General features: G+C 43.0%; 2 protein-coding genes across 8 annotated transcripts in view; one reads left to right on the plus strand and one right to left on the minus strand.

The window, feature by feature from the left end:
* Positions 1–285: 285 nt before the first annotated feature.
* On the minus strand, positions 286–7,744 carry lactbl1a (lactamase, beta-like 1a). The gene is made up of 7 exons (XM_061791792.1): positions 7,386–7,744; positions 7,166–7,311; positions 3,529–3,632; positions 3,282–3,439; positions 2,430–2,644; positions 2,026–2,131; positions 286–1,946 (listed from the first exon to the last, which is right to left on the minus strand). The coding sequence occupies exons 2-7, from the start codon at positions 7,278–7,280 to the stop codon at positions 968–970; spliced, it is 1,677 nt and encodes a 558-aa protein (XP_061647776.1). The 5' UTR covers positions 7,281–7,311; positions 7,386–7,744; the 3' UTR covers positions 286–967.
* Positions 7,745–9,032: 1,288 nt separating this feature from the next.
* vps13d (vacuolar protein sorting 13 homolog D) overlaps positions 9,033–26,854 on the plus strand; it is a 120,638-nt gene continuing 102,816 nt past the window's right edge. For 4 of the 7 annotated variants that reach the window (XM_061791817.1, XM_061791845.1, XM_061791854.1 and 1 more), the window contains exons 1-7: positions 9,982–10,269; positions 10,394–10,481; positions 12,267–12,431; positions 13,440–13,517; positions 16,562–16,752; positions 17,946–18,026; positions 24,724–24,840. In XM_061791817.1, the coding sequence (XP_061647801.1) occupies positions 12,335–12,431; positions 13,440–13,517; positions 16,562–16,752; positions 17,946–18,026; positions 24,724–24,840 (564 nt within the window). In that variant the 5' untranslated portion in view covers positions 9,982–10,269; positions 10,394–10,481; positions 12,267–12,334. Of the gene's footprint in view, positions 9,052–9,980; positions 10,270–10,368; positions 10,482–12,266; positions 12,432–13,439; positions 13,518–16,561; positions 16,753–17,945; positions 18,027–24,723; positions 24,841–26,854 lie in introns of those variants that run through there. The other 3 variants (XM_061791836.1, XM_061791870.1, XM_061791827.1) reach the window with 3 other exon arrangements.

Consider the following 26,854-nt stretch of genomic DNA (forward strand, 5'->3'; position numbering starts at 1 on the left):
ATTTTGTATTGTCAGCAGCAGTGCTTTCATATGAAAACTAGATTAAGACTCAGCCAAGTCTTATTTATAACATGATAAAATTACAGTTTCTAACGGCTCATCCATTTTCTGTACCGCTTATCCTCACTAGGGTCACGGGCGTGCTGGAGCCTATCCCAGCTATCTCTGGGCGAGAGGCAGGGTACACCCTGAACTGGTCGGCAGCCAATCACAGGGCACATACTGTATAAACAAAGAAACATTCACACCTAGGGGCAATTTAGGGTTGCCAATTAACCTAGCATGCATGTCTTTGGGAGGAAACCGGAGTACCCGGAGAAAACCCACGCAGGCACAGGAGGAACATGCAAACTCCACACAGGCGAGGCCAGATTTGAACCCAGGTCCTCAGAACTGTGAGGCGGATGTGCTGCTAACCCCTCATCTAAAGTTTTTCAATGCTAGCAAGTTTCAGTCACTCACGTCATGTTTTCTGACCACATCCTACGCAGCTCTGCATTTAATGTGCTGTTTTATGTTATATAATACCACAGTTAGCTTCATGCACTCTAGCTGATCATGTAAATCAGTACATATGTTGATATAGGTGTGAAAGTGTTCTTAATTTATGTTTTTCTTTTAAACGGTTTATCCACTGAATCAGACTCAAAGTAATTGGTGGCTTCCATTAGGCTGATGGTGGATCAATCCCCAGTCAATGCGCTCTTCAGAATTGCCCTTAGACTGAGTAGTTTAGAGTGAAGTCTGCCTTTCACCCTAACTCAGATGGATTGCTCCCCAGCAGTGACCCAGAAAAGGATAAATGGTATAGAAAATGGATGGGTGGGTGGTGATGTCTTGCTTTGAAATCTAAGATGGCTTCAGCTTGTCATGACATTGAAGTGTGAAAGCCATGTGTTTCCGTATCACTTTTCCAGCATTATTTTTCCTACTATAATTCAATGGCTATCATGACGACATTCTGTTTTCATGTAGTAAAATATGGTCTGCTGGCTATTCTCATTACTTTGTAAGTGTTGAGTCCTGGGGAATCAAAACCTGGTGACACACCTTTTTTGTTGAAGAAGTAAAAGTTAAAGAGCTGTCTGTCTTGAGTCTCCAAAGAAACAGAGGCACTGTTCATCTTTAACTTACAAGGGTATGGGCTCTTGAACACCACTCTGAACACCCTATCCTGAAGGTACTGAAGGTGCATGGTTTGGTAGTTGGCTGGGACATTGCTATCCACCCGTGGTCCAAACTGTTGCATGATCAGGGCCCCATCTGACCCCACTTTAATCTCATAGAAAGTCATATTCCTATAAGTGAAAAAGCCTATATATGGGGCTGGGTCAGGCGGTGGTCTGGGAGTCAGTTCAGCATCCCTGAAAGCACCTTCCACTGCAGGGATGAGGTGGCTGTATACCTGCCTCACTAAATCCTGCTCTGACGGTCGTATCCCAGCCATCAGGACCACCAGTCCTAATTTGAGACGTGGCACCAGTGAAAGAGAGGCTGCAAAGCCATCCAAGTCACCATCCTTTCTTACCACGTCATAGCCCAGCTGCTGGTTGATCTCCCATGGTGTGCCAGTGTAGTTAGCAAAGTAGCCACTCTGGCATTGGAAAAGTGGAGCCAGCATAGTGTTAAGGGTGTCTTTTCGGAGAAGTGTCCTGCTGTATGATCCCAGGAGAGCCATCATAAGCTTTGCCATGTCAGCTGTGGTGGAGTACATCTGACCTGCGGGTCGATACCAGCCCAAGTTGTAGAGGGGAGCTGGCTGACCATTGCTGTAGACACCCACTGCCATCTGTCTCTGAATAATAGGAATCATGTCGAAACCAGTGTTCTTCATGTTGAACCTATGTAAAATGTTGCGAGACACCCACTTTTCGAAGTTCATTCCAGTCACCTTCTCGGCCAGAGCATTGGCCATTAAAGAAAAGGCAACATTGCTATAGTGGCATCTGTAGGTAAAGAGATTACTGTAAGCAATCATGTAACATTGACAACACAAATGCATTAGGTTGGGTAAAACTGTCTTACTTTGTTCCAGGATCAGCAACAAGGACATCATCCTGTAACAAATGAAGGGCGACATGTGTGTCTCCATTCCAAAGGAGATTAGTTGACCTTAATCTTCGTGGTAATCCTGTAAAACAAATTACATGACTAAAATAACTAAATCAGTATCACTACTAACACTAAATATCATTCTGACAATGTGACATTTTTCATTCATGCTGTATTTACCCTCCTATCCTTTGTAGTATGTGCTCCGTTTTTATTTCAGCACCACCCAAAGTTTATCTTGGTAATGATTGGTTTTCTAATCTATTTTCATATAGTTAACTGTAAAATATATTATATATAATTGTAATATTCCTTACAAAGCCTGCCATAATTTTTGTACATATCCACTAAGTTAGAGAAAGGTCATTTACTCTTACCAGAGAGGTGGCTGGCCATTCTTCGTAAGGTAATGGCAGCTCTGTTGAAGGTCCTAACTGAAGAGGATGCCAAATCCCTGTCTCTACCGAGTGGATTCTTGATGGTGAAGTTGTCTGTGTACTTCTCTACTGAGTCATCAAGTGAGTCCACAAGGCCATCTTCCCACAGCTTGTACAACATCAGAGTGGGAAATATTTTGGAAAGGCTTGCAATTCTGTAGATGCAATGATTCAAATGAATAGTTCATGTGCTTCATTAAAAAGACAGTACATATTTAGTCTGCATCTGCAAAGACAATATTTTCTTAAAATAAGAATGCCATAAACCCATACTGAACAATATCTAACAAAGACTTGTGCAACCATTGTAAGGGTTCAGTAAGTTTTAATGACCCTTGTTCCACTTTTGACACAGTAAAAAGTAGGACGAATAATGTTTGCAGGATTATTTAAAAAACAAAAAAACAAACATTTTGCAGAGGAGTTTCAAATTGGCTGAGGACGAACCCATTACATTTTAGTGAGGGTTTGGATAAAGATGTGGACAGAGAAATTTATTTTCAAAGTTTGTGACACTATGACATCAACAGAACCGGCATCAATGGAACAGTCTATTCTCCAGAATCTGTTTTTCCATCCTTCATGAACCAGGAAATATTCTGCTCACTAACAACCAAATTTCACTTTTGATCTTTGTAGATGTCTGCTACGCTCTACTGACTACATTGATAGACAGATCGATCAATATAGAGATAGATAGAGAGAGAGAGAGAGAGAGAGAGAGATGGATGGATGGATGATGGATGGATGGAAGGATGGATAGATATATAGATACTATGAATTTGAGCTCACCTGTATACTGTGTACTCATTGGGTGCGGGTGATGTTGGGTCACTAATGTTCTTTTTGCCAAAATTACCAATCCACAGGATTGAGTCATTTAAAACCAAAATGGCAGACATTGCTGGAAGCTTGGTCCCATCAACACTCATCCTCAGGAGTATATCGACCTGGTGGGAAAAGGTATAATAGAGCAAAAAATAATTTGTAAAATAATTAGTTATTATATCCTGAATAATAAAGAAATAAGAGATCTTACCTTCTCTAAAGCCACTCTTAAAGATATGATGGGATGTTTGAGGGGCACAGGCTCAGGATAGCGCGGGCACATCGCTTCTGCTGCCGATTCTTTTATAACCATTTCTGGGTAAACACGAGAAGTTACACTTTTAGTTTGTCATTTCCTACAGACACTGTACACGCGACACATCACAGTGGGTGAAAGCACCCAAAACCGTTTGTAGCATGTTTAGGGTAATTTACTATCTGCATTGTGTAACACTGTCCTATCGGTTTTGAAGCATTACTGTAGTTTGAATATAACGAGAGTATTACCTCACAATTCACTTTATGTACCTCTGTCAGCATTCATATCATCAATAAACACCTTCCCTTCCTTCGGATACAAGTTGATTTTGGTTCCATACATCCAAAGAGTCTGACTACAGGACATGGGAGGCTTTTCTGTATTCAAATCTGGTTCCCAGTGTTTGCACCTAGATTTAAACCCCCTGAATTTACAGCACATTCATGAAGGAGTCTCTTGGTGGTTGACTTTGACAATAATACACCATCCTTCTCCATATGTTGTGAAGTTTTTTTATTAACCCCACCAAATTAAGAATTCTGCCATCATCCACTTTAGTTGTTGTTCATGAAAAGCAACTACAACATTTAAAGGCAAATAAATTTAATTGGTTTTAAGTGACCAAATTGGTCACCTGATCTCAGGCCTATGGAACATACATATTTTCACTTACGAAAGACGTGAAGGCATACACAAGCACCAAATCAAGGGGAATTGAGAAAAGGCCTGGGAAGGCATCTCCAGGGAGGGGAGAAAAAAAAAATAATTCGATTAAATCCATGGGTTCCAGTCTTCAGCCCCTCAGTGACTCATCTAAGTATTCAAAATATGGTTATATTTATAATTATTTGAAACGGTTGTCCTGGAGCCATCACCTTATCGTGGTTGAGGGGTTTGTGTGTCCCAATGATCCTAAGAGCTAAGTTACCCAACCGTATTGTAAGGGTTTGGTGGGAATGTCTGGTAGAGTTCCTTGTCAAAAGGAGTTGCAACTACCATCTCCAGCAGAACTTCAAGCACATCCCTGGGGAGGCAGGGGACATTGAGTCTGAGTGGACTGTGTTATGCGCCTCCATTGTCGAGGGTGCCGACCAGGGCAGTAGCCGTAATGGGGTTGTGCTTGTCGTGGCGGAAATCCACGAACCTGTTGGTGGACACCAGCAGTAAGGGATGCTATCAAGCTGAAGGCTGGTCACTGAGGCAAAATCTCAGGCGTGGGAGGATTTCAGTGAGGTCATGGAGAACAAATTCCTGACAGCTTCAAGGAACCTCTGGTCCACAGTCTGGTGTCTAAGGAGGCTGAAGCAGTGCACCATCAACACTGTGTGTAGTGGGAATGGGTAGCTGCTGACCGCAACTCGGGACGTTGTGAGTCGGTGGGCTGAATACTCAGAAGACCTCCTCAATTCTACCAACACACCTTCCTATGAGGAAGCAGAGTCTGGGGACTCTGAGGTGGGATCGCCTATCTCCGGGGTTGAGGTCACCAAGGTGGTTAAAAAACTCCGCGGTAGCAGGGCCCCGGGAGTGGATGAGATCTGTCCGGAGTTCCTAAAGGCTCTGGATGTCATAGGGCTATTCCTGGTTGACACACCTCTGCAACATTGCGCGACTATCGGAGACAGTGCCTCTGGATTAGCAGACCGGGGTGCTGGTCCCCAGAGGGTGTGTTCTAACTACAGTGGGATCACACTCCTCAGACTCCCTGGCAAGGTCTATTCAGGGGTGCTGGAGAGGAGGGTATGTCTGGAAGTCGAATCTCAGATTCAGGGGGAGCAGTGTGGTTTTTGTCCTAGCTGTGGAGCAGTGGACCAGCTCTACACCCTCAGCAGGGTTGTGGAGGATGCATTGGAGTTCGCCCAACCGGTCTACATGTGTTTTGTAGACTTGGAAAAGGTATTTGACCGTGTCCATCGGGGAGTCCTGTGGTGGGTGCTCCGGAAGTATGGGACCCCCTGATAAGGGCTGTTCGGTCCCTGTACGACTGGTGTCAGAGTTTGGTCTGCATTGCCGGGAGTAACTTGAATATGTTTCCAGTGAGAGTTGGACTCTGCCCAAGGCTGCCCTTTGTCATCCATTCTGTTCATTACCTTCATGGACAGAATTTCTAGGCGCAGCCAAGATGTTGAGGGCGTCCGGTTTGGTGACGTCAGTCTTACATCTCTGCTTTTTGTATATGATGTGGTTCTGATGGCTTCATCAAGCCGTGACCTTCAACTCTCGCTGGAGTGGTTCGCAACCGGATGTGAAACGCCTGGAATGAAAATGAGCACCTCCAAATCTCAGACCATGGTCTTCAGTCGAAAAGGGTGCAGTGCCCTCTTCGGGTCGAGGAGGAGATCCTGCCCCAAGTGGGGGAGTATGTCAGGGTCTTGTTCACGAATAAGGTGGATCACTGCAGCTTTTGCAGTGATGCGGACTCTGTATTGGTCTGTCGTGGTAAAGAAGAAGCTGAGCCAAAAAGGAAAATCTCTCAATTTACTGATCGGTCTACGTACCTACCCTTACTTATGGTCACGAGCTGTGGCTTGCGACCGAAATAAAAAGATTGAGGAAACAAGCAGCTGAAATGAGTTTCCTTTCCAGGGTGTTCGGGCTCTCTCTTAGAGATAGGGTGAGAAGCTTGGTCAGCCGGGAAGGGCTCAGAGTTGAGCCTCTGATCCTCCTTGAGAGGAGCCAGATGAGGTGGCTCGGGCATCTAATTGGGACGCCCTGGATGCCTCCCTCGTGAGGTGTTCCAGGCACGTCCCACTGGGAGGATGCCCCATGGACGAGCCATGACACGCTGGAGAGATGTCTCGCAGCTGGCCTGGCCTCAGGATTTCCCCGGAAGAGGTGGAGGAAGTAGCTGGGGAGAGGGACGTTTTGGCTTCCCTGCTTAAGATGCTTCCGCCGCGACCCGACTTCAGATAAGCGGAAGAAAATGGATGGATGGATGGCTGTAATTCCTGAATGGTAAATGTAAAACCTCTTAAATTAAAGCTGTGAACGTCTACACTGCAGTGATGTCTTGTTTCATTTCAGGGCAGCATGGTGACATGTTAGCACATATGCCTTACAGAAAAGAGGTTCCTGGTTAAGATATCCTTGGATGGGGCTTCACCAGAGACTCTGACATCCTCCCAAATTCCCAAAACGTGTGTTAGGATTGAAGATTCTAAATTGTCAATAGGTGCGAATGAGAGTATGAATGGTTGTTTGTTTGTCAAACTGTGCTCTGTGATTCAGTGTTCACCATTCCAGGGTGTACCCTGCCTCTTGCTCTTGTTAATAAGTCAGCTGGGATAGGCTCCATCTCACCCATAACCCCAAACAGGATAAGCAATAGAACATTTATGGGTAGACAATGTTTTAAAAATCCACTGCAGTGGTGTATAAAGCCATATAAACCCTCATTGTCCAAAATTCTGGACCTAACTGTATATCAAGTATTCAAAGTTTCTTCTTTCAGGCAAATTCGTCACCAACATTATCCCTATTCTTTTTTTTCTTCCCACATAAGCTTTTAATCCTGTACCATTTTTTTTGTAATCCTACTACAGGTCTTACAAATTAGTAACCTTAGTCCATACTCAGCCATACACTTTACCTGTCTTCAACTTTGGTATCCTGTATTGCCAAATGAAGCAGACGGTCATAACCACAGAAAGCAGGAAGAAGACAACCATGCCCAACATGGTCCATTTTACCTTCATCTTGCTCATTAAAGCTTGATGTGGCAAACTATAGGACAATCTGTGGGTAAGATTCAATTATGGTTAAAAATGGGAAGATATTTGACTTCTATAATTATAAAAGATGGATCTTACCAAATATGGAAAGCAGGCTTCATTTGTAATTGTCTTAGACTTTTTGCTTGATAGTTTTCACTGTAAAAAAAAATCATAGTTCCTCTAAGGTCCACGAGGGTGAATCCTGCAGGACTGTGTGGAAGTCCATGCTTCCACTGTTCCTTAAATGTCCCCTTTTTAAACAACCTATACCTCCATGCACTTAATCTTTGCTGTGATCCCTTAATGGTCATTGCAACAGTGACATCATAATCTGCAAGGAGGCAACTACACAGCCAAATCCGCTGATGTCTCTGGAGTGTACTACAGGTTATGTCGGTGGTCAGTATTGTCGGGTATGAAGCGATCGCGGCAGGTGAGGGGCTGTTAATGAAAGAAAACTCACAGAGGTCACAGAAATAACTTGAATCTGACAAAAGTAACAATAAATTAAAAAAATATGAATTGTGGTTCAACAGATTTAAATTTTTTTTTAAATTATTATTTTTTTTTTAAAACTCATGAAACAGGCCTCAACAAAAATTATTGTACCCTGAACTTAATATTTTGCTGCACAACATTTTGAGGCAATCGCTGCAATGGAACAATTTTTGTAACTTTCAATGAGACTTCTGCACTCTTAGCACGTATTTTGGCCCACACTTCATGAGAAAACTGCTCCAGTTTTCTCAAGTTTGAAGGGTGCTTTCTCCAGACGCCATGTTTCAGCTCTTTCCGCAGATGTTCAATAGGATTTAGATCAGGGCTGATAGAAGACCACTTCAAAATAGTCCAATATTTTTTGCTCTTAGTCATTCTTGGGTGTTTTTAGCTGTGTCTTTTGGGGTCATTATCCTGTTGCAAGACCCATGACCTGCGACTGAGACCAAGCTTTCTGACACTGGGCAATACATTTCTCTTTAGAAAAACTAAATAGGCTTGAGATTTGATTGTACCCTGCATAGAGCTGATGTGCATTGCCAAAACGTTTTGTCTCATCTGTCCATAGGACATTCTCCCAGAAGCTTTGTGGCTTGTCAACATTCAGTTTGGAAAATTTCAGTCTAGCTTTTTTATGATTTATTTCCAACAGTGGTGTCCTCCTTGGTCATCTCCCATGAAGTCCACTTTTGGCAAAGACGGATGGTGTGATGTGACACTCATGTATCTTGAGCTTGGAGTTCACCTGTAATTTCTTTGGAGGTTGTTCTCGGCTCTTTTCTTGCCATTTGTATTATCCGTCACTTCAATTTGACATCAGTTTTCCTCCTGTGGCCACCTCCAGAGAGGTTGGCTACAGTCCCGTGGATCTTAAATTTCTGAATAATATGTGCAACTGCAGTCACAAGAACATCAAGGTGCTTAGAGATGGTCTTATAGCCTTTACCGTTAACATGCTTGTCTATAATTTTCTTTCTAATCTTTTGAGACAACGCTCTCCTTCACTTCCTCTGGTCAATGTTTAGTGTTGTACATACCATGTAACCAAACAGCAAGAATGATTACTTGTCACCCTTTTAATAGGCAGACTGACTGATTACAAGTTTGAAGACACCTGTGATGCTCATTAGAGGACACACCTTGTTTGAACATGTCCCTAAAGTCAAATTATTTTCAATCTTTTCTAGGTGTCCCATCATTTTTGTCCAGGTCTGTTGCATGAGTTTGTTTTTTAAAATAATTCTGATGGAGCCACAATCCAAAAGTAATGTCTGATTTTCATTCTTGATTTTATTTATCATTACTTTGTGGGTTTTTCTTTCATTAACTGAGGGGTACCAACAATTTTGTCTACGTGTCCAAGTGTCCACATGTCGAAACTCTAATACATTGTTGTTTGCAAGCTGCCGATAAAAGAAAGAACATGTACTCAATGACCAGATAATTGATAAAGATATAAGATAGCCTAGAAATGGAAAAATGCACACATACAAAAGACAAAAACACAAAGCGGGTTATACATAAGCTACTCAGAAGCTAGACAAGTTCCTTGCAATAGCCAGACATTTTTATACATTTTACTATAATATAATAGTATATAGGCGGCACGGTGGACGACTGGTTAGCACATTTGCCTCACAGTTCTCAGGACCCGGCCTCGCCTGTGTGGAGTTTGCATGTTCTCCCCGTGCATGCGTGGGTACTCTGGTTTCCTCCCACATCCCAAAAAACATGCACGGTAGGTTAATTGAAGACTTTAAATTGCTCATAGGTGTGACTGGTTGTTTGTTTAGATGTTCCCTGCGATTGGCTGGCGACCAGTTCCGGGTGTACCCCGCCTCGCACCCGAAGATAGCTGGGATAGGCTCCAACTCGCCCACGACCCTAGTGAGGAGATGCAGTATGGAATGAATGAATGAATAATAATATATAGTGACTTACTAATTGTACTTAAAAGTAGGTAAAATAATTTACGGTGCTTTCTTTTGCCTTATAAAAGTGTTTTTCCCCCCTTTTTTTTTCAAAATTATGAGACTCATTCTGACATGCTTGAAACCACTATGTCCAATTTAAATAAAATCCATTGGTTAAAAACAGTACCGATCTATCTCCAATACGCATAATTTTGTGAGCTGAGACTCGTCAGCCACACTCCATGATGGAAGAAGAAAAAGACGACGGTTTGTTTTGATCATGTGACAGGAAGTACAAGTTGGAAGTCCAATCGTTATATGATCGTGCGACACAAATCTCGAATGATCTGAACTGTTTTGTTTCGGTTTAGAATATCCTTGTTTTCCATGAAAACGTGCCAGTTTGCAGAATTTTGTGTTATACATTGCTTCCACGATGGTTCGTTGATTTGAGGGTGGGCACACCATTTTCTCAGGTTAGTTTTAGCTTGCTGGTTAGCTTAGGAGTGTGGACTACAGCCTTGCCCTTTTCCATGGACACCTTGGCTTTGGAGTTGCCTGCTATCTCTGTACGTTTGGTTTGTCTGGTTTTATTTTAAACTGTCCTGCTCTAATTCTTGTTCGTGTTAATGGCGTGTTATTTTTTGAGACGCTTTATGTCACTGTAGTCCTGCCTTGTGTGCGTGCGACTAGACTGTGTCACCTCCTGACAGCGGCATTCCGCAGGCATCATGGACCCAGCGAAGGAGTGATCGATGAAAAGCAACAAATGTGCTTGGAGGTGGGTTAACGACACGGTTTTGAATAAATTCCTGTGTTCAACAATGCAAGTGGTAATCAGAACAGGTTATTCAGCGGCTTGACAGGCGCTAACTTGAGCTACTCGGAGCCAGTAAGAACTTTACTGTTTCCTCTGGCTTGTTCCACATGCCAGATACCGTGCAATAGTTAAAACTTAAGATTGTGCCATTTGTGCTTCATTTGGTTAAATATATCAAATGCATATATGAAATGTTCATTTGTAAGCTATATAACTATCCCAACAGTAGAAATAGTTAATACATATCTGCAGGCTATGTTGGTTCAATTTATGTTGCTGGCGGCAGGGTGGCCGACTGGTTAGCACATTTGTCTCACAGTTCTGGAGTGTGTGTGGAGTTTGCACGTTATCCCCGTGCCTGAGTGGGTTTTTCTCCGGGCACTCCGGTTTCCTCCCACATCCCAAAACATGCATGGTAGGTTAATTGAAGCATCTAAAGTGCCCATAGGTGTGTGAATGTGAGTGCGAATGGTTGTTTATATGTGCCCTGGGATTGGCTGGCGACCAGTTCAGGGTGTACCCTGCCTCTCGCCCAGAGTCAGGTGGGATAGGCTTCAGCACGCCCGCAACCCTAGTGAGGATAAGCGGTATGGAAAATGGATGGATGAATTAGCTGTCTGTCCGTCCATCCATCCATGCATTCATAAATCTCCATCCATTTTCTTGACTGCTTATCCTCACTAGGGTCGTGGGCTGCTGGAGCCTATCCCAGCTATCTTTGGGCGGGAGGCGTGGTACACTCTGAACCAGTTGCCAGCCAATCGCAGGGCACATAGAAACAAACAACCATCCGCACTCACATTCACACCTATGGGCAATTTAGAGTCCTCAATCAACCTACCACGCATGTTTTTGGGATGTGGGAGGAAACTGGAGTGCCCGGAGAAAACCCACCCAGGCACGGGGAGAAAATGCAAACTCCACACAGGCGGGGCCGGGATTTGAACTCCGGTCCCTAGAACTGTGAGGCAGATGAGCTAAACAGTCATCCACCGTGCCGGCATTCATAAATCTATCATTCTGAAATATGAATGTGAATTGTTTGTATGTGCCCTGCAATTGGGTGATGACTAGTTCATGGTGTAATGAGGACGGACGTATGCTATTGACAATGGAGGGTACGGGAGAGGTTGTGGTGGCAGACATTTAACTTAAATGTACATGTATGAATCAGCAGAAAAGTTGTTCACGCTAGCAACGTGACAAGATTTCCCAAAAATGACAGTCTGTCAAAATGCAAAGTCTGGTTTGAATGGCCATTTCAACTTGAGTACAATGCACCAAGATTTTTGAAAATCCTATGGTATGTTCCAGAGGAATTTAGGTTTTTGCGTTGGAAAAAAAATAGCCTTTTTGGAGAACTTTGTGTGATATCGCCTATAGAATATCTTGTCAAAATTGCCTTCAAAGTAGAGTAAAAACATAATGTTTCTATTCTTTAACATACCTCCTTGACCCTTTTGTTTTTGTCTGCTACTCAGGGAACCCCTTCTCTGATTGGCTGAGGGGTTCTTCAGGTTGACGTGTCAAAATTACCATGCTTTTTACTCAATAAAACAACAAAGCACTGCACAAATGCACTGATGTGTCCTTTGGTTTGTTGGGAAAAAAAGAACACTGCATACTGTACTGTAATACTGCTACAGTGGTTTTAGCAGTTTATTTTCATCACAGTATTTTTAGTCAAATGAACATTACCATCATGCGCGACAGTGGTGTCATATAATTCTTCTTTCTGTTTGGCAGACATCTTGCGCCTTCCCTCTGAGAGCTGTCCTTTTGTCTGTATCCACATTTTGGGGAGGAACAACAGGATGTTGGAAGGCCTTGTTGCCTGGGTGCTAAACACGTACTTGGGAAAATATGTCAGCAACTTGAACACAGATCAGCTCTCCATAGCACTACTCAAAGGTAATTCTGTACTTATTTAGCCAATTAATAAAGATTGTTTTACAATAGTTTTTTTTTAATTTCCCCCTTTCCTCCTCCTATTTATGAAAATCAGTGTTAAATTTTTTTAGAGCAATTTCAGGGCAAAACAATTTGGTTTAATGTTACTTTTAACTATCACAGTGGTTAATAGTTGTGTAAGTGTACCACGAGTGGATCTCTCCTTTTGTGTGTTGAAATGCCATTTACCCACAGTAACATATCCCTTTTGTGTATGTTTAAGTTTCTGTAGTATAGTAGACCAATATTCATAAGCAGTTTTTCTTTGCTAATTTAGTGTGTGCCACAGTACTATGGCCACTTGGCTGTGTCAAATATTCTGCTTTTACAAAGATAATAATGTTGAGCTTTTGACACTGTCAGAGATGTATTAATTTAACAGGAAGTTCATTATTGTTTATTTTAAAATTCTTCTTTAACAGTATCAATTAAAACGAAGCATTATTTTCTTTGTAAAAGTAGAATATTTGCCACATCTCATTTATTGGATCTCAGTAGATTGTGCAGGTGGTCATAATGTTGTGGTGAGTCTGCGTCTTTAAAAATCATCAAGGACAAAAGCGGTTATATTCAGTACAATTGTGAGTACACAGAAGCAATCTGAATTCAACCAGTTTATATATCGGAACACTGGTAGAGCAAATCAGTAAGTGTGCAGGGGATATTTTAATGCTGTTTTCAAGCTTTTAATAATCAGAAGTGTACAATTATTAACTCCACAGTTTAACTTAACACCTTTCATTAAGAGAACATTTAAGTGTTTGTAAATTTTAGTTTGGATGCATTTCTGTTACGCTTTACAAAACATTTTTGTATCAATATCAGAATAGGTGGCAAATTGGGGTGACTATGTTATGTTCACGTTCAACCACAATGTTAGGACCATGTATGTTACATTGTATATTTTATTCACATTTTTGTGAGGCAATGTTGATAGTAATGCATACAATCCTTAATCCTGCTCTTCAGGTGCAGTTGAATTGGAGAACCTACCTCTGCGGAAAGATGCCCTCAAAGAGTTTGACCTGCCCTTTGAGGTCAAAACAGGTGAGACTTTGGTTTAAAGTGTTTTCCTTTGTGTAACTTATTAAGGCTCCACGAGCTAATTGTGTAATAGTTCACTACAGTAAATATTTGTTTATTTAGACATCTTCCTTGTTGGATCTCTGCACCAGCAGTGAACTCTTGATTCCTTTCCATTCGCCGTACCACTTATGCTCAATAGGGTCGGCGCCTGTCTCAGCTTCATTTTTTAATTTTTTTAATTAATTTTTTGTCCTGTTCGGCTGTTAGGTCAAGCAGAATGGAGAATCTGTATCCCTTTTATGCCGGAACAGTTTTACTTTGTCACAGTGGAGTTTTTAAGCTTCCGCTGTGGTTTTTTAGTTCATCTTAGATGAGCTCGGGCCCAGAGAAGCCGGCTGCGTTTGTGGGTGTTGTTGATAAATGGCTTTTGCTTTGCATAGTGAGTTTCAAGTTGCACTTACGGATGTAGCGCCGAACTATTTACTGACATTGGTTTTCTGAAGTGTTCCTGAGCCCATGTGGCGATATCCTTTACACATTGATGTCGTTTTTTGATGGAGTCCTGCCTGAGGATTGAAGGTCACGGGAGTTCAATGTTGGTTTTCGGCCTTGCCGCTTACATGCAGTGATTTCTCCAGATTCTCTGAACCCTTTGATGATATTATGGACCGTAGATGATGAAATCCCTAAATTCCTTGCAATTGTACGTTGAGGAACATTGTCCTTAAACTCTTCGACTATTTTCTCACGCACTTGTTCACAAAGAGGTGAACCTCGCCCCATCTTTCCTTGTGAATGACTGAGCAATTCAGGTGAGCTCCTTTTATACCCAGTCATGGCACCTACCTGTTCCTAATTAGCCTGTTCACCTGTGGGATGTTCCAAACAGGTGTTTGATGAGCATTCCTCAACTTTCTCAGTCTTTTTTGCCACCTGTGCCAGCTTTTTTGGAATGTGTTGCAGCCATAAAATTCTAAGTTAATGATTATTTGCGAAAAAGTTTATCAGTTTGAACATTAATTATCTTGTCTTTGTAATGTATTCGATTAAATATAGGTTGAACATGATTTGCAAATCATTGTATTCTGTTTTTATTTATGTTTAACACAACATCCCAACTTCATTGGAATTGGGGTTGTATTATAATTGATGTTTATTGAGAATCAGAATCGATCAGTCGAACAGAACAAATTTTCTAGAGGGGTGAGAGAAACAAAGACAAAAGACAAAGCATTAATTGTAAACGGGATGAGAAAAATAAATCATTACATATCTACAACAATGAAACCTTATATATGAGTGTTGCATGGGGCTGTAGTGCTACACCCTGTGGGGGTAGGACAAGACAAGATAGAACAGGACAAGGACAGGAGAATGAATGCAGGACAAGGGTCGTGAACCCGGCTACAACTGAAGTGTGGTGGGATTGACTATGTAAATTATAAAAGTCTATAGAACGAGAGTGTGAATGAGGGGCTACACAAGCAATTCGCATATTCATAAGTTATTTGTCGCAATAAGTGAGTGGCCCCACACCCAGCGAAAGAGTCCCAGGTGTGTGTGCCTGCGGACACATGCAAGTGGATTGACACCGAGAGCAGCCCGGTGGACTGGACATGCACGGACCGGGAAACAGCACAGACATGCTGCAACCCGGTCCGACACCCACACCCTCCTGACCCCATACCAGTCCCCCAGGAACCCTTGGATATATATATGGGCCGAGATGTGACTAGTGAGAAAAATATATATAGTGAGTGTGTGCTAAGTGAGTGATTAAGAGGCATGGATCCTGCAGGTCGGGCCCATCAGGCCAGACAACCAAGAGGGCTGCAGCACTGACCCCGGACACCCCTCCCTCCACACATTCCCGCCAGCACCCACTACCCGCCCCCGAGTGTGGGAGGTAGATCTCCCCCAAACCAGGCAGGGACAAAACCCCCACAGCTAACTCTGGGTGAGAGGCGGGATACACCTTGAACTGGTCGCTAGCCAATTGCAGTGATATCTTAAAGGTCAGAGGACAAAGATATGAAACATTTCTTGATAACTCTAGAACCCCTTTACAAACCACATCAGCCATTTCGATGTATTTATATAGCAGATATACAGCAGTTAAATCGATAAATATGATGCAGAATGCGCCTTCTGCTTTTTGCATCTAGCGCCTTCCAGTCTTCGGCTCTATCCGACGCTGTGATGTAACACGAGCCAAACAGCCTATTCATTCGGCATTGTGTGCTATTGTTCCATGCTGTTGTTTCCGTACTTGTATATTTGTTGTCATATGATTTAGCGATGTCACGATGGTTTATTGTGTGGCTTTTGGTTATACAAATGGTTTAGGCAGTGGCAACAGTTTTTTTTTTGGGCTGTGGATAGGGAAAGTCAATAGACAGGGGGAGTAACGTGGTCAGCTATGGGTGCCTAGCAAGCATTCCAAACTCTGTGCTGATCACTTGAACCGGCGTGTTTTTAGAAAGACAGCAGAAAGGATTGGATACAGAGGTAGAGGCTGAAACCAGCTGCGATGCCAACTATTTTTCCTACGGCCGTCGGAACCTCAACAGCCAGCAACAGAACAAAATCTTGCAGCCGACGCGGCACAGACAAGAAGTGAGGATTTCCTTGTATATACCTACGACTCTATTATGGTTACTATGCACTGGGAAGTAGGAAAAAAAGACCCACGCAGTACTTTTCAGTACTGTTGTCTGTATTCTTGCATATATGACAAGCCAATAGACACAGTAAAGACTTTCTGTGCGGTGTGTTATAACTCTACTCGAGCGAGGGGCACACAATATATAGGAATACTGCATATTGAGCACAACTATGTAAAAGTTTGTGCCGTGTCACTAAAACATATATTAATATATAATATGTATGGTTGTGCTCAAAATATTGGCACCCCTGGGGTGCCATTGTTTCAAGCCATTCTATACGTATGGATAATGCGCACTACTGACTTTTGAAAAAATTTTTTGGGGAAAAAAAATGCGCATTATACATGAGAAATTACGGTAATTTATATTCCCCTTTTCCATGATCCTTCTTCTCTTTAGGCTTCATTGGAAAGATTACGCTCCAGATCCCGTTCTACCGTCCTCACAGTGACCCATGGGTCATCTCCATGTCCCAGCTCAACCTCATTATTGGTCCTGCCCATTTGCGGGAATATGATGATGAGAAGGAGAAAGAGGAACAGAGGGAGCGCAAGAAATATCTCCTCAAGACTCTTGAAGAAAAATTCAAAGTAGGTTGATGATTTCACATTTGTAACCAGGAAGTTGTAATTGATGGGCAAAAAAAACCCCCAAAACAAAATACTTATATTAGTTAAAAAGACAGATTTGTTTTCATCTAGTTAATGTGATGTATCGTTCCTTCAACTCACACCCAACGTGATTTGTATTGATGGTAGTTTTGCAGATTTACTCTTACTAACCAAAACTTAACATAATTCCTAAAATTCCGATGTGTGTTAACTTAAGGCCTTTTCACACTGCACTTGGCAATGCACATGCCGCTCTCGACTTTCCGATTCGTTGTGTATGTTCTATTCGAGAGCGGCATTGCAGTGACGTCAGAAATCTCCTCTAATAGGAGAGGTGTTGGCGGAGTGGTTTCCGTGTGCTTTTTTGACAGACTTGTACTAGGAAAATAGAGTAAGCGCTGATAAATGCAGTGTCTTTGTGTCCCACACTTAGGGATACAAGAGCCACACTTAGGGATCCATCCATTATCTGAGCCGCTTATCCTCACAAGGATCGCAGGAGCACTGGAGCCTATCCGAGCTATCATCGGACAGGAGGCGGGGTACACCCTGAACTAGTTGGCAGCCAATCGCAGGGCACATATAAACAAACAACCATTCGCACTCACATTCACACCTACGGGCAATTTACAGCCTTCAATTAACCTACCACCCATGTTTTTGGGATGTGGGAGGAAACCGGAGTGCCCGGAGAAAACCCACGCACGCACGGGGAGAACATGCAAACTCCACACAGGCGGGGCCGGGGATTGAACCCCGGTCCTCAGAACTGTGAGGCAGACACTCTAACCAGTCGTCCACTGTGCCGCCACACTTAGGGATACAAGAGAAAATACATACCGTGATGTTTCTAAAAAAGTCACAGCGATGGACGCGGCTTTCTTTTGCAAAACAGAAAGATACATCTCACCGAGGTTGCCGAGGTGCGGTCTACTTCTCCAGCGTTTCCTGTTTACTTCCTGGTAGGCTACTATGTCAGGACTTCCAAATTGGGGCACGCTGGACCGGGATGCCTTTCATTGAGAAAGTGCGGTGTGAAAAGGGCTTTAGATGTCCACAGGTTTTGTTGTTTATCAAAATTTGTGTTATTCAAAAATGTTTTATGTGGAAAATGTTCTGAAGTGAACTATCTACTGTATGTATGATGTATTTTTTTCTGTTCTTTTCTTCAGAGTGAGTGTGAACAAAAAGGAGAGTCTTACTGGTACTCTGTCACTGCATCAGTGGTTACAAGGATTGTGGAAAACATTGAGGTAAACCAATACAATATTACAACTTGACCTGGAGCTTTAAAAATATATTTTTCATCATTTAATACTAAATTTAGTATATTTGTATTATTTTTCGGCCAGCCCAGTCACGACTGGTTAGCACATCTGCCTCACAGTTCTGGAGACCTGTGTTCAAATCCGGCCTCCCCTGTGTGGACTTTGCATGTTCTCCCCGTGCCTGCGTGTGTTTTCTCCGTGTACACATTCCAAAAACATACACGGTAGGTTAATTGAAGACTCTAAATTGTCCGTAGGGTGAGCATGTGAGTGCGAATGGTTGTTTGTCTATGTGTGCCCTGCGATTGGCTGGCGACCAGTTCAGGGTGTATCCCGCCTTTCGCCCAGTCAGCTGGGATAGGCTCCAGCACGCCCGCAACCCCAGTGACGATAGACTGTATGGAAAATGGATGGATGGCTGTTTTATTTTACATCTAACATTGCTACTGGAGTCTCGGCACAGATACAGTGGGTACAGAAAACATTCAGACCCCCATAAATTCAGACTCCCTTACATTTTTCACTCTTTTTTTTATATTGCAGCCATTTGCTAATTTTTTTTATTTTTTTCCACATTAATGTACACACAGCACCCCATATTGACAGAAAAAAATGAAATTTTTGACATTTTTGAAGATTTATTAAAAAAAGAATAACTGAAATATCACACAGCCATAAGTATTCAGACCCTTTGCTCAGTATTTAGTAGAAGCACCCTTTTGAGCTAATACAGCCATGAGTCTTTTTGCGAAGTTCTTCACACCTGGATTTGGGGATCCTCTGCCATTCCTCCTTGCAGATCCTCTCCAGTGCTGTCAGGTTGGATGGTGAACGTGGGTTGGCAACCATTTTCAGGTCTTTCCAGAGATGCTCAATTGGGTTTAAGTCAGGGCTCTGTCTGGGCCATTCAAAAACAGTCAAAAACAGTATTTTAGCCGTGTGCTTAGGGTCATTGTCTTTTTTGAAGGTGAACCTTCGGTCTAGTCTGAGGTTCTGAGCACTCTGGAGAAGGTTTTCGTCCAGGATATCCCTGTACTTGGCCGCATTCATCTTTTCTTCGATTGCAAGCAGTCTCCCTGTCCCTGCAGCTGAAAAACACCCCCACAGCATGATGCTGCCACCACCATGCTTCACTGTTGGGACTGTAATGGACAGGTGATGACCAGTGCCTGGTTTTCTCCACACATGCCGCTTAGAATTAAGGCCAAAAAGTTCCATCTTGGTCTCATCAGACCAGAGATTCTTATTTCTCACAATCTTGGAGTCCTTCAGCTGTTTTTTTAATGGCAAACTCCATGCGGGCTTTCATGTGTCTTGCACTGAGGAGAGGCTTCCGTCGGGCCACTCTGCCATAAAGCCCCGACTGGTGGAGGGATGCAGTGATGGTTGACTTTCTAGAACTTTCTCCCATTTCCCGACTGCATTTCTGGAGCTCAGCCACAGTGATCTTTGGGTTCTTCTTTACCTCTCTCACAAAGGCTCTTCTCCTCCAATTGCTCAGTTTGGCCGGATGGCCAGCTCTAGGAAGAGTTCTGATCGTCCCAAACGTCTTCCATTTCAGGATTATGGAGGCCACTGTGCTCTTAGGAACCTTAAGTGCAGCAGAATTTTTTTTGTAACCTTGGCCAGATCTGCGCCTTGCCACATTTCTGTAAGCTGTAAGGTCTTATATAGACCAGTGTGTGGCTTTCCTAATCAAGTCCAAGCAGTATAATGAAACACAGCTGGACTCCAGTGAAGTTATAGAACCATCTCAAGGATGATCAGAAGAAATGGACACCACCCGAGTTAAATGAGTGTCACAGCAAAGGGTCTGAATAGTTATGGCTGTGTGATATTTCAGTTTTTCTTTTCCTAAATCTGCAAAACTTTCAACAATTCTGTTTTTTTTCTGTCCATATGCGGTGCTGTGTGTACATTAATGAGGAAACAAATTAACTTAAATGATTTTAACAAATGGCTGCAATATAACGAAGACTGAAAAATGTAAGGGGGTCTGAAAACTTTCCATACCCACTGCAATAAGCTGCACAAAAAGTAAATGTTGGAGTGGTAGCAGTAAAAAAAAAAAAAAAACGTTCAGTGAGGCAGTGATCTTACTACTACTACTACGACTACTTCTAATACTTACTGTTCTAGCTGTTTTTAATGGTGCCTCAATAGAAATTATACACAAGTGGCGGTGCATTTCTTTGTTCATTTTACATTTTATGGTGGCGCTGTTCATCCCCTCCACAAGAGGGTCTGTACTAGATTTTGTTTGAATATCGTCATCGCTATGTATCTGTGAGCAATAGTCACATCGCAGGGTCTGCTTCGATCGTGGTGTACTGTCATATACAGTGAATCAATTGTAATATTAAAAGTGACCAGCAGAGGGACCTTTTTGGACATACTAATAAGATTAGCACCTTGCATGTTACGGTAAATTATAATGCTTCAAACAACAAATGGAGCAGCCAGAGTGTTGTATACTTATCTCCTTGTTCTATATCTATGAATGAGGACACAGGAAAGAATGTATACTTGCTGCATTTCCTATTTCACTCTTCAGAATGAAACTACTGTAGGCAGGCACGGGCAGCTGCGTGAGTGCGCGAGGTGCGTTCAGGGACACTGCATAATTGAAAAAATTGATTACTCGGAATATTATTATTTTAATGCTTTAGTTAAAATGCTGTACGATCACACTGTGACGTGGAATTTATTTTGTTTTTTAATATAAGAATAGATTATTATGATGGCACCTACCCGTGTGGATGCCTCGGTTACGCGCTCTGTAGTATTGTTTTTGTTTTTGTGTTTTACGTTCGTCTTTGGAGACATTACACAACTCACTTACACAAGAGGAGACTTGCTAACCATCATGGAGGCTACTCCGGACTTTCTTTCACCAACTTTCGCAAATCCGCTCATTTTTTCCCGTGAGTTACTCACCGGCGCAGCGACCGCGGTCTTTGGCGCATGGGGTCGAAGGCGACGCCACAGAGGGAAGCGAGCCGGCATCCAAGTGAAGCTTCGGAAGAGAGGATACAGATTGGCGTTTCCGTCGATCCACCTCGCGAATCTACGCTCCCTACCCAACAAAATGGACGAGCTTCATCTTCTGATAAAGACCAGTAAAGACTTTGGACAGTCCGCCGCCATGTGCTTTACGGAGACTTGGCTTTGTGAGGGTGTACCTGATGGCGCTGTCATTCTTCCCGACTTCCATCTTCACCGGGCTGACCGCGACATGGAATCATCGGGGAAAACAAAATGCGGCGGGATATGCTTCTATATCAACGAAAAATGGTGTACGGATGTCATGGAGCTCAGCACACACTGCAGCCCGCAGTTTAGTTAGAGTCGCTGTTTTTGAACTGTAAGCCATTCTACTCGCCTCGTGAGTTCGCATACTTCATTCTTGCCGGTGTTTACATTCCGCCTCAAGCTAATACGAACGCAGCACAAGTAAACGAAATTGAAAAAAACACCCGGACTCACCCCTCATTATTCTCGGGGACTTTAACAAAGCTAAACTGAACCATGAACTCCCTAAATACAAGCAGCACATCGACTGTCCTACCAGGGAAAAGAAAATTTTAGACCACTGCTATACTACGCTAAATAACACATCCGTGCCAAACCTTATGCAGCACTGGGCTCGTCAGATCACTGCTTAATTCACTTAATACCGACATACAGGCAAGAACTTAAATGCGTGAAGCCTACAGTGAAAACCGTGAAAAAGTGGACCAATGAAGATAGAACTTCAAAGCTGTTTAGGCTGCACAGACTGGAGTGTCTTTGAAAATTCAGCTGGCAGCCTGGATGAATATACGGACACTGTCACATCCTATATTAGTTTCTGTGAAGATGTGTGTGTACCAACAAAGTCATTTCGCACATTCAATAACAACAAGCCGTGGTTCACTGCCAAACTTAAGCAACTTTGCCAAGCTAAGGAAGGCGCATATCAGAGCGGGGACAGGGCCCTGTATAATCAAGCAAGAAACCAGCTGACTAAAGAAATTAACATTGCAAAGAGAAACTATGCAGCAAAGTTGCAAAAACAGTTTAGCGCTAACGACTCTAAATCAGTCTGGCATGCATTCCAATCGCTGACCAATTACAAGCGACGATCCCCCAAAGCTGAGAACAATTGCACACGAGCCAACGACTTGAATACCTTCTACTGCAGATTTGAAAAGGACCCTTTCACACCCCACACCCACCCAGCCACACCACCGACCAACCACAATCACACCTCTGACTTCTGCGTTAACCATCCACGAACAGGATGTGAGATGCATCTTCAAACAACCAAATATTAACAAAGCAGCAGGCCCAGACCATGTGTCCCCATCCTGCCTCAAAGTCTGCGCGGACCAACTCACTCCAGTCTTCACACAGATCTTCAATAGAGCTCTGGAAGTGTGCGAAGTACCATCCTGTTTCAAACGCTCCACCATCATTCTAGTCCCCAAGAAACCTACAATCCTGGGTCTAAATGACTACAGGCCAGTCGCCTTGACATCTGTGGTCATGAAGTCCTTTGACCGTCTCGTGCTGGACCACCTCAAGAGCGTCACAGGTCCCCTGCTGGACCCCCTGCAGTTTGCCTACCGAGCTAACAGGTCTGTGGATGATGCAGTCAACATGAGACTGCACTTCATCCTAGAAGACCGTGACATTGCAGGGACCTATGCGAGGATCCTGTTCGTGGACTTCAGCTCAGCGTTCAACATCATCATCCCTGGATTCCTTTCCTCCAAGCTTCTCCAACTCAGCGTCTCGCCTGCCATCTGCCAGTGGATTTACAGCTTTCTGACAGGCAGGACACAGCAGGTGAGGCTGGGGGAGCCCACCTCAGCACTGGGGCACCCCAAGGTTGTGTCCTCTCTCCGCTGCTCTTCTCTCTCTACACGAACGACTGCACCTCAACACACCTGGCTGTCAAACTCCTGCAGGTTGCAGATGACACCACTGTCACCGGCCTCATCAAAGACAGTGAGTCTGCATATCGACAGGAAGTGGAGCGGCTGGAGCTGTGGTGCGGCCGATACAACTTGTAGCTGAACACGCTCAAGACTGTAGAGATGATCTTGGACTTCAGGAGGCATCCTTCGCCACAGCTGCCCCTCACACTGTCCAGCTGCCTTGTGTCAACCGTCGAGACCTTCAAGTTCCTGGGAATTACAGTCTCTCAGGACCTGAAGTGGGCTATCAACATCAACTCCGTCCTCAAAAAGGCCCAGCAGAGGATGTACTTCCTGCGGCTTCTGAGAAAGCAGGGCCTGCCACCGGAGCTGCTGAGGCAGTTCTACACAGCGGTCATCGAATCAGTCCTGTGTTCTTCCATCACTGTCTGGTTTGGTGCTGCTACAAAAAAGGACAAACTCCGACTGCAACAGACAATCAAAACTGCTGATAAGATTGTCGGTACCCCCCTACCCACCCTTGAGGACTTGCACGCTGCCAGAACTAAGACAAGAGCGTGCAAAATCCTCTCGGATTGGTCGTTGCACTGGACTATTGCTATATTAGTCATTCAAACTGCTCTATGTGGTAGAGGACTCTGCATCTTTTTGCACAATTATCAAAAAAAATAATAATAATAATAATAATTTAGACCGGCATTACCAGATAACTAGGAACCCTTTATTGCTCAGTGACTGTTTTTCTCAATGTCTTTATGTCTGTTGTTGTACTAGAGCGGCTCCAACTACCGGAGACAAATTCCTTGTGTTTTTTGACATACTTGGCAAATAAAGATGATTCTGATTATTATTTTGTTAATAGTTAGCCAGCCAGAGAATGCAACGTTATCAATGTCCTTTCACCATCGTTCCTGTCATACTGTGTTGCATGTTTTTGTTTGCAAATTAGGGCAAAAGTCCCGTTTTTGTTTTAATTCCTCATGTTAAAAAAGACCATTCAAGCAACACGTTTTTCCTCATGTTTTTGAGATTGTAGGGTGAAAGCTGCAGCTGGCTACCAGTGTGGGCTGAATGGGTGGCAACAATGCGGAAATGAAATGCCAGTATTTTGAGGGTAATCCTGCCCGTCAGCAGCATATTGGGGCGGGAAAAAGAACTACAAACTCGTTTGTTTTTGGACCAGTGAACTTTCAAAATTTTGATTAACTGAACTAGTTAATTTTTGGAACAATGAACTGAACTTTGAGCAAGTTCGCATAGAAAGTGAACTTTCTTAAGAATGGTTGTGTATTATTTCACATCGTAGTAGTCATTGCAGGTTTAAAAAAAATCGCAATGTCATTTTTTTCCAATATTCGGCAGCCCTAATCTGTACTGGGCCTTGCAATGTGATCTTTGGACTCCCATCAAATTCTCCTTTTCTTCACCATGTTTGAGAAAAGTGTCATTTTTTTTCACCTCATGGTCAGTTTGAACACTTAGGTATTTGTTATTTAGACCTTCCAAAATTGTGTTACCTAAACTAACTGAGATTGGAGTCTAGTCACTCTTGAGTCAAAAGCAGGAGATAGAGCACACATTCCTGAGGTGTACCCACATAGAATGCAATGGTGCTGGGTGTAATCCAGTCCTGAAGTCAAATACAGTTTTTCCAGGTTCTAAATTAACTACTGAGATGATAGTGCTGAATGCTGAACTAAAGATTGTGAACAATATTTAAACGTAGGATGACACCCTGATTTTCTGGTTAATTTGTTTAGTTGAACATCCAAGATGTGCACCTGAGATTTGAAGATGACACCTGCAATCCAGAGAAGCCCTTCTCCTTTGGAGTATGCGTCAACAATATTTCTGCTCAGAATCCCTCCAAAGATACGGCAAGTAGTGTTTGACTCTGAAGCTGTGGTTCTCAACCGCATTTTCCTATTGTTGCAAAGTCACGATCCACTTTCATAGAGGTTAAGAACAATAAATGTGTTTTTAATATTGTGTTTTTAAATGCCATTTCAAATGAGTTTGATGCACCGCCAAAGGCATTTTGTGTGCCATGACGTCTGCCAGCCAAAGGCTGAGTTGCACTGTATTTGTTTAGAGAGTAAACTTGTAGCAGAGAGAACAAGGAAGTCATATTTCTGCTTGCTTTCCTACTATGTTCCATGTGGGAACTTAGTACGCCTCTGTACTGTCCCGGAAAAAAATCGGATAGGAATACTTTTTTTTTTTACTAGCTGTCTGTGATCCATCCAAAATGGGTCATCGATCCACTTTTGGGACCCGTCCCACCAGTTGAGAATCACTGCTTTAAAGCTTGCTCTCCATCTATGCGTCATTACTTTTTCTACACTGCTTGTCCTCATTCGTTTCATGGGCGAGCTGGAGCATACCTATCCTAGCTGACTCTTGGGCAAGAGACACACTGGACTGGTTGCCAGTCAATTGCAAACAAGCATTCACACTCACATTCACACCTACGGACATTTAGAGTCTGACATGCATGTTTTTGGGATGTGTTAGGAATACCCAGTTATTCCTGTGATACACCGAAATTTTGGCCGCTGAAATGTTCCGCCCAAAAATAGCCCAAAAGTTCATTTTTGGTTTCGGACCGAAAGTCTTTTTCCATCGAAATAAAACTGCCAAAATATCATGAACATGCATAATGTAAAATGGTGAACACTGACAGCTGACACACGCAAGCGTGTACCAAGGTTATTATAGTAAAAGAAAAAACAAAACGAAATATCTAAAACTAAAATCGAAAAAACATTTTCGGAAACTAAATAAAAAACAAGATAAAAAAAAAACACAAGTAAAATGACATTTTACATTTGCAAAACTATAATGATAGCAAAAATCCTTCATATTTGTCTTTGTCAAGTTCATACATGAGCTTTCGGCGTTGATTTAAAATGTGTTTCGGATAAATAGATACAGATTGGATACGGAAGAAAGGTTGAACACTTTGGGAATTTGAGTTCACATACTGTGTGTCGCCTAGAAGTGACATCGTCAGTCAGCGCCGTCGTATCGACTGCTCGCTCATTTTGCCGTGAAGCTAACTTTTACGTCCTAGCTGTTTTTGTTGCTACGTGTTGCTAATGGAAACTGTGAAGACAGCTACCACTGACAAGCTAGCGCCTTCACGGAACCTGCACGTCTCTTATTGAAGGCTGTTATTGGTGTGGATGTTTCAAGATTCACATTAAGTAGGCACTTGGAAGAAAAATGGGCTACATGGTCGAGTCGCCAGAACAAACAAAACACCAATGCCACGAAAACAATCACGCTTGCAGTATTCCAAGCAGCACAGAGACGAGCCTCAAAACGTCTGGAACAAAATCATTTGGAGTGATGAGAGCAAAATTAAACTTTTTGGCCACAACCATAAACGTTACATTTGGGGATAAGTCAACAAGGCCTATAATGAAAGGCACACCATTCCTACTGTGAAACATGGAGGTGGATCGCTAATGTTTTGGGGATGTGTGAGTACAAAGGCACAGGAAGCTTGGTCAAAATTGATGGCAAGATGAATGCAGCATGTTATCAAAAAAATACTAGAGGAAAAATTGCACTCATCAGCCCGGAAGCTGCGCATGGGACGTACTTGGATATTCCAACATGATAATGATCCAAAACACAAAGCCAAGTCGACCTGTCATTGGCTACAGCAGAATAAAGTGGAGTGAACATCTCAGTCTCCTGACCTCAATATCGTTGAGCCACTCTGGCGAGATCTCAAGCGTGCAGTTCATGCAAGACAGCCCAAGAATTTACATGAACTGGACGCCTTTTGCCAAGAAGAATGGGCAGCTTTACCATCAGAGAAAATGAAGAGCCTCATCCACAACTACCACAAAAGACTCCAAGCTGTCATTAATATTAAAGGTG

The sequence above is a fragment of the Phyllopteryx taeniolatus genome, chromosome 1 (genome assembly GCF_024500385.1).
Source record: "Phyllopteryx taeniolatus isolate TA_2022b chromosome 1, UOR_Ptae_1.2, whole genome shotgun sequence".
In the NCBI taxonomy this organism is placed as follows: Eukaryota; Metazoa; Chordata; class Actinopteri; order Syngnathiformes; family Syngnathidae; genus Phyllopteryx; species Phyllopteryx taeniolatus.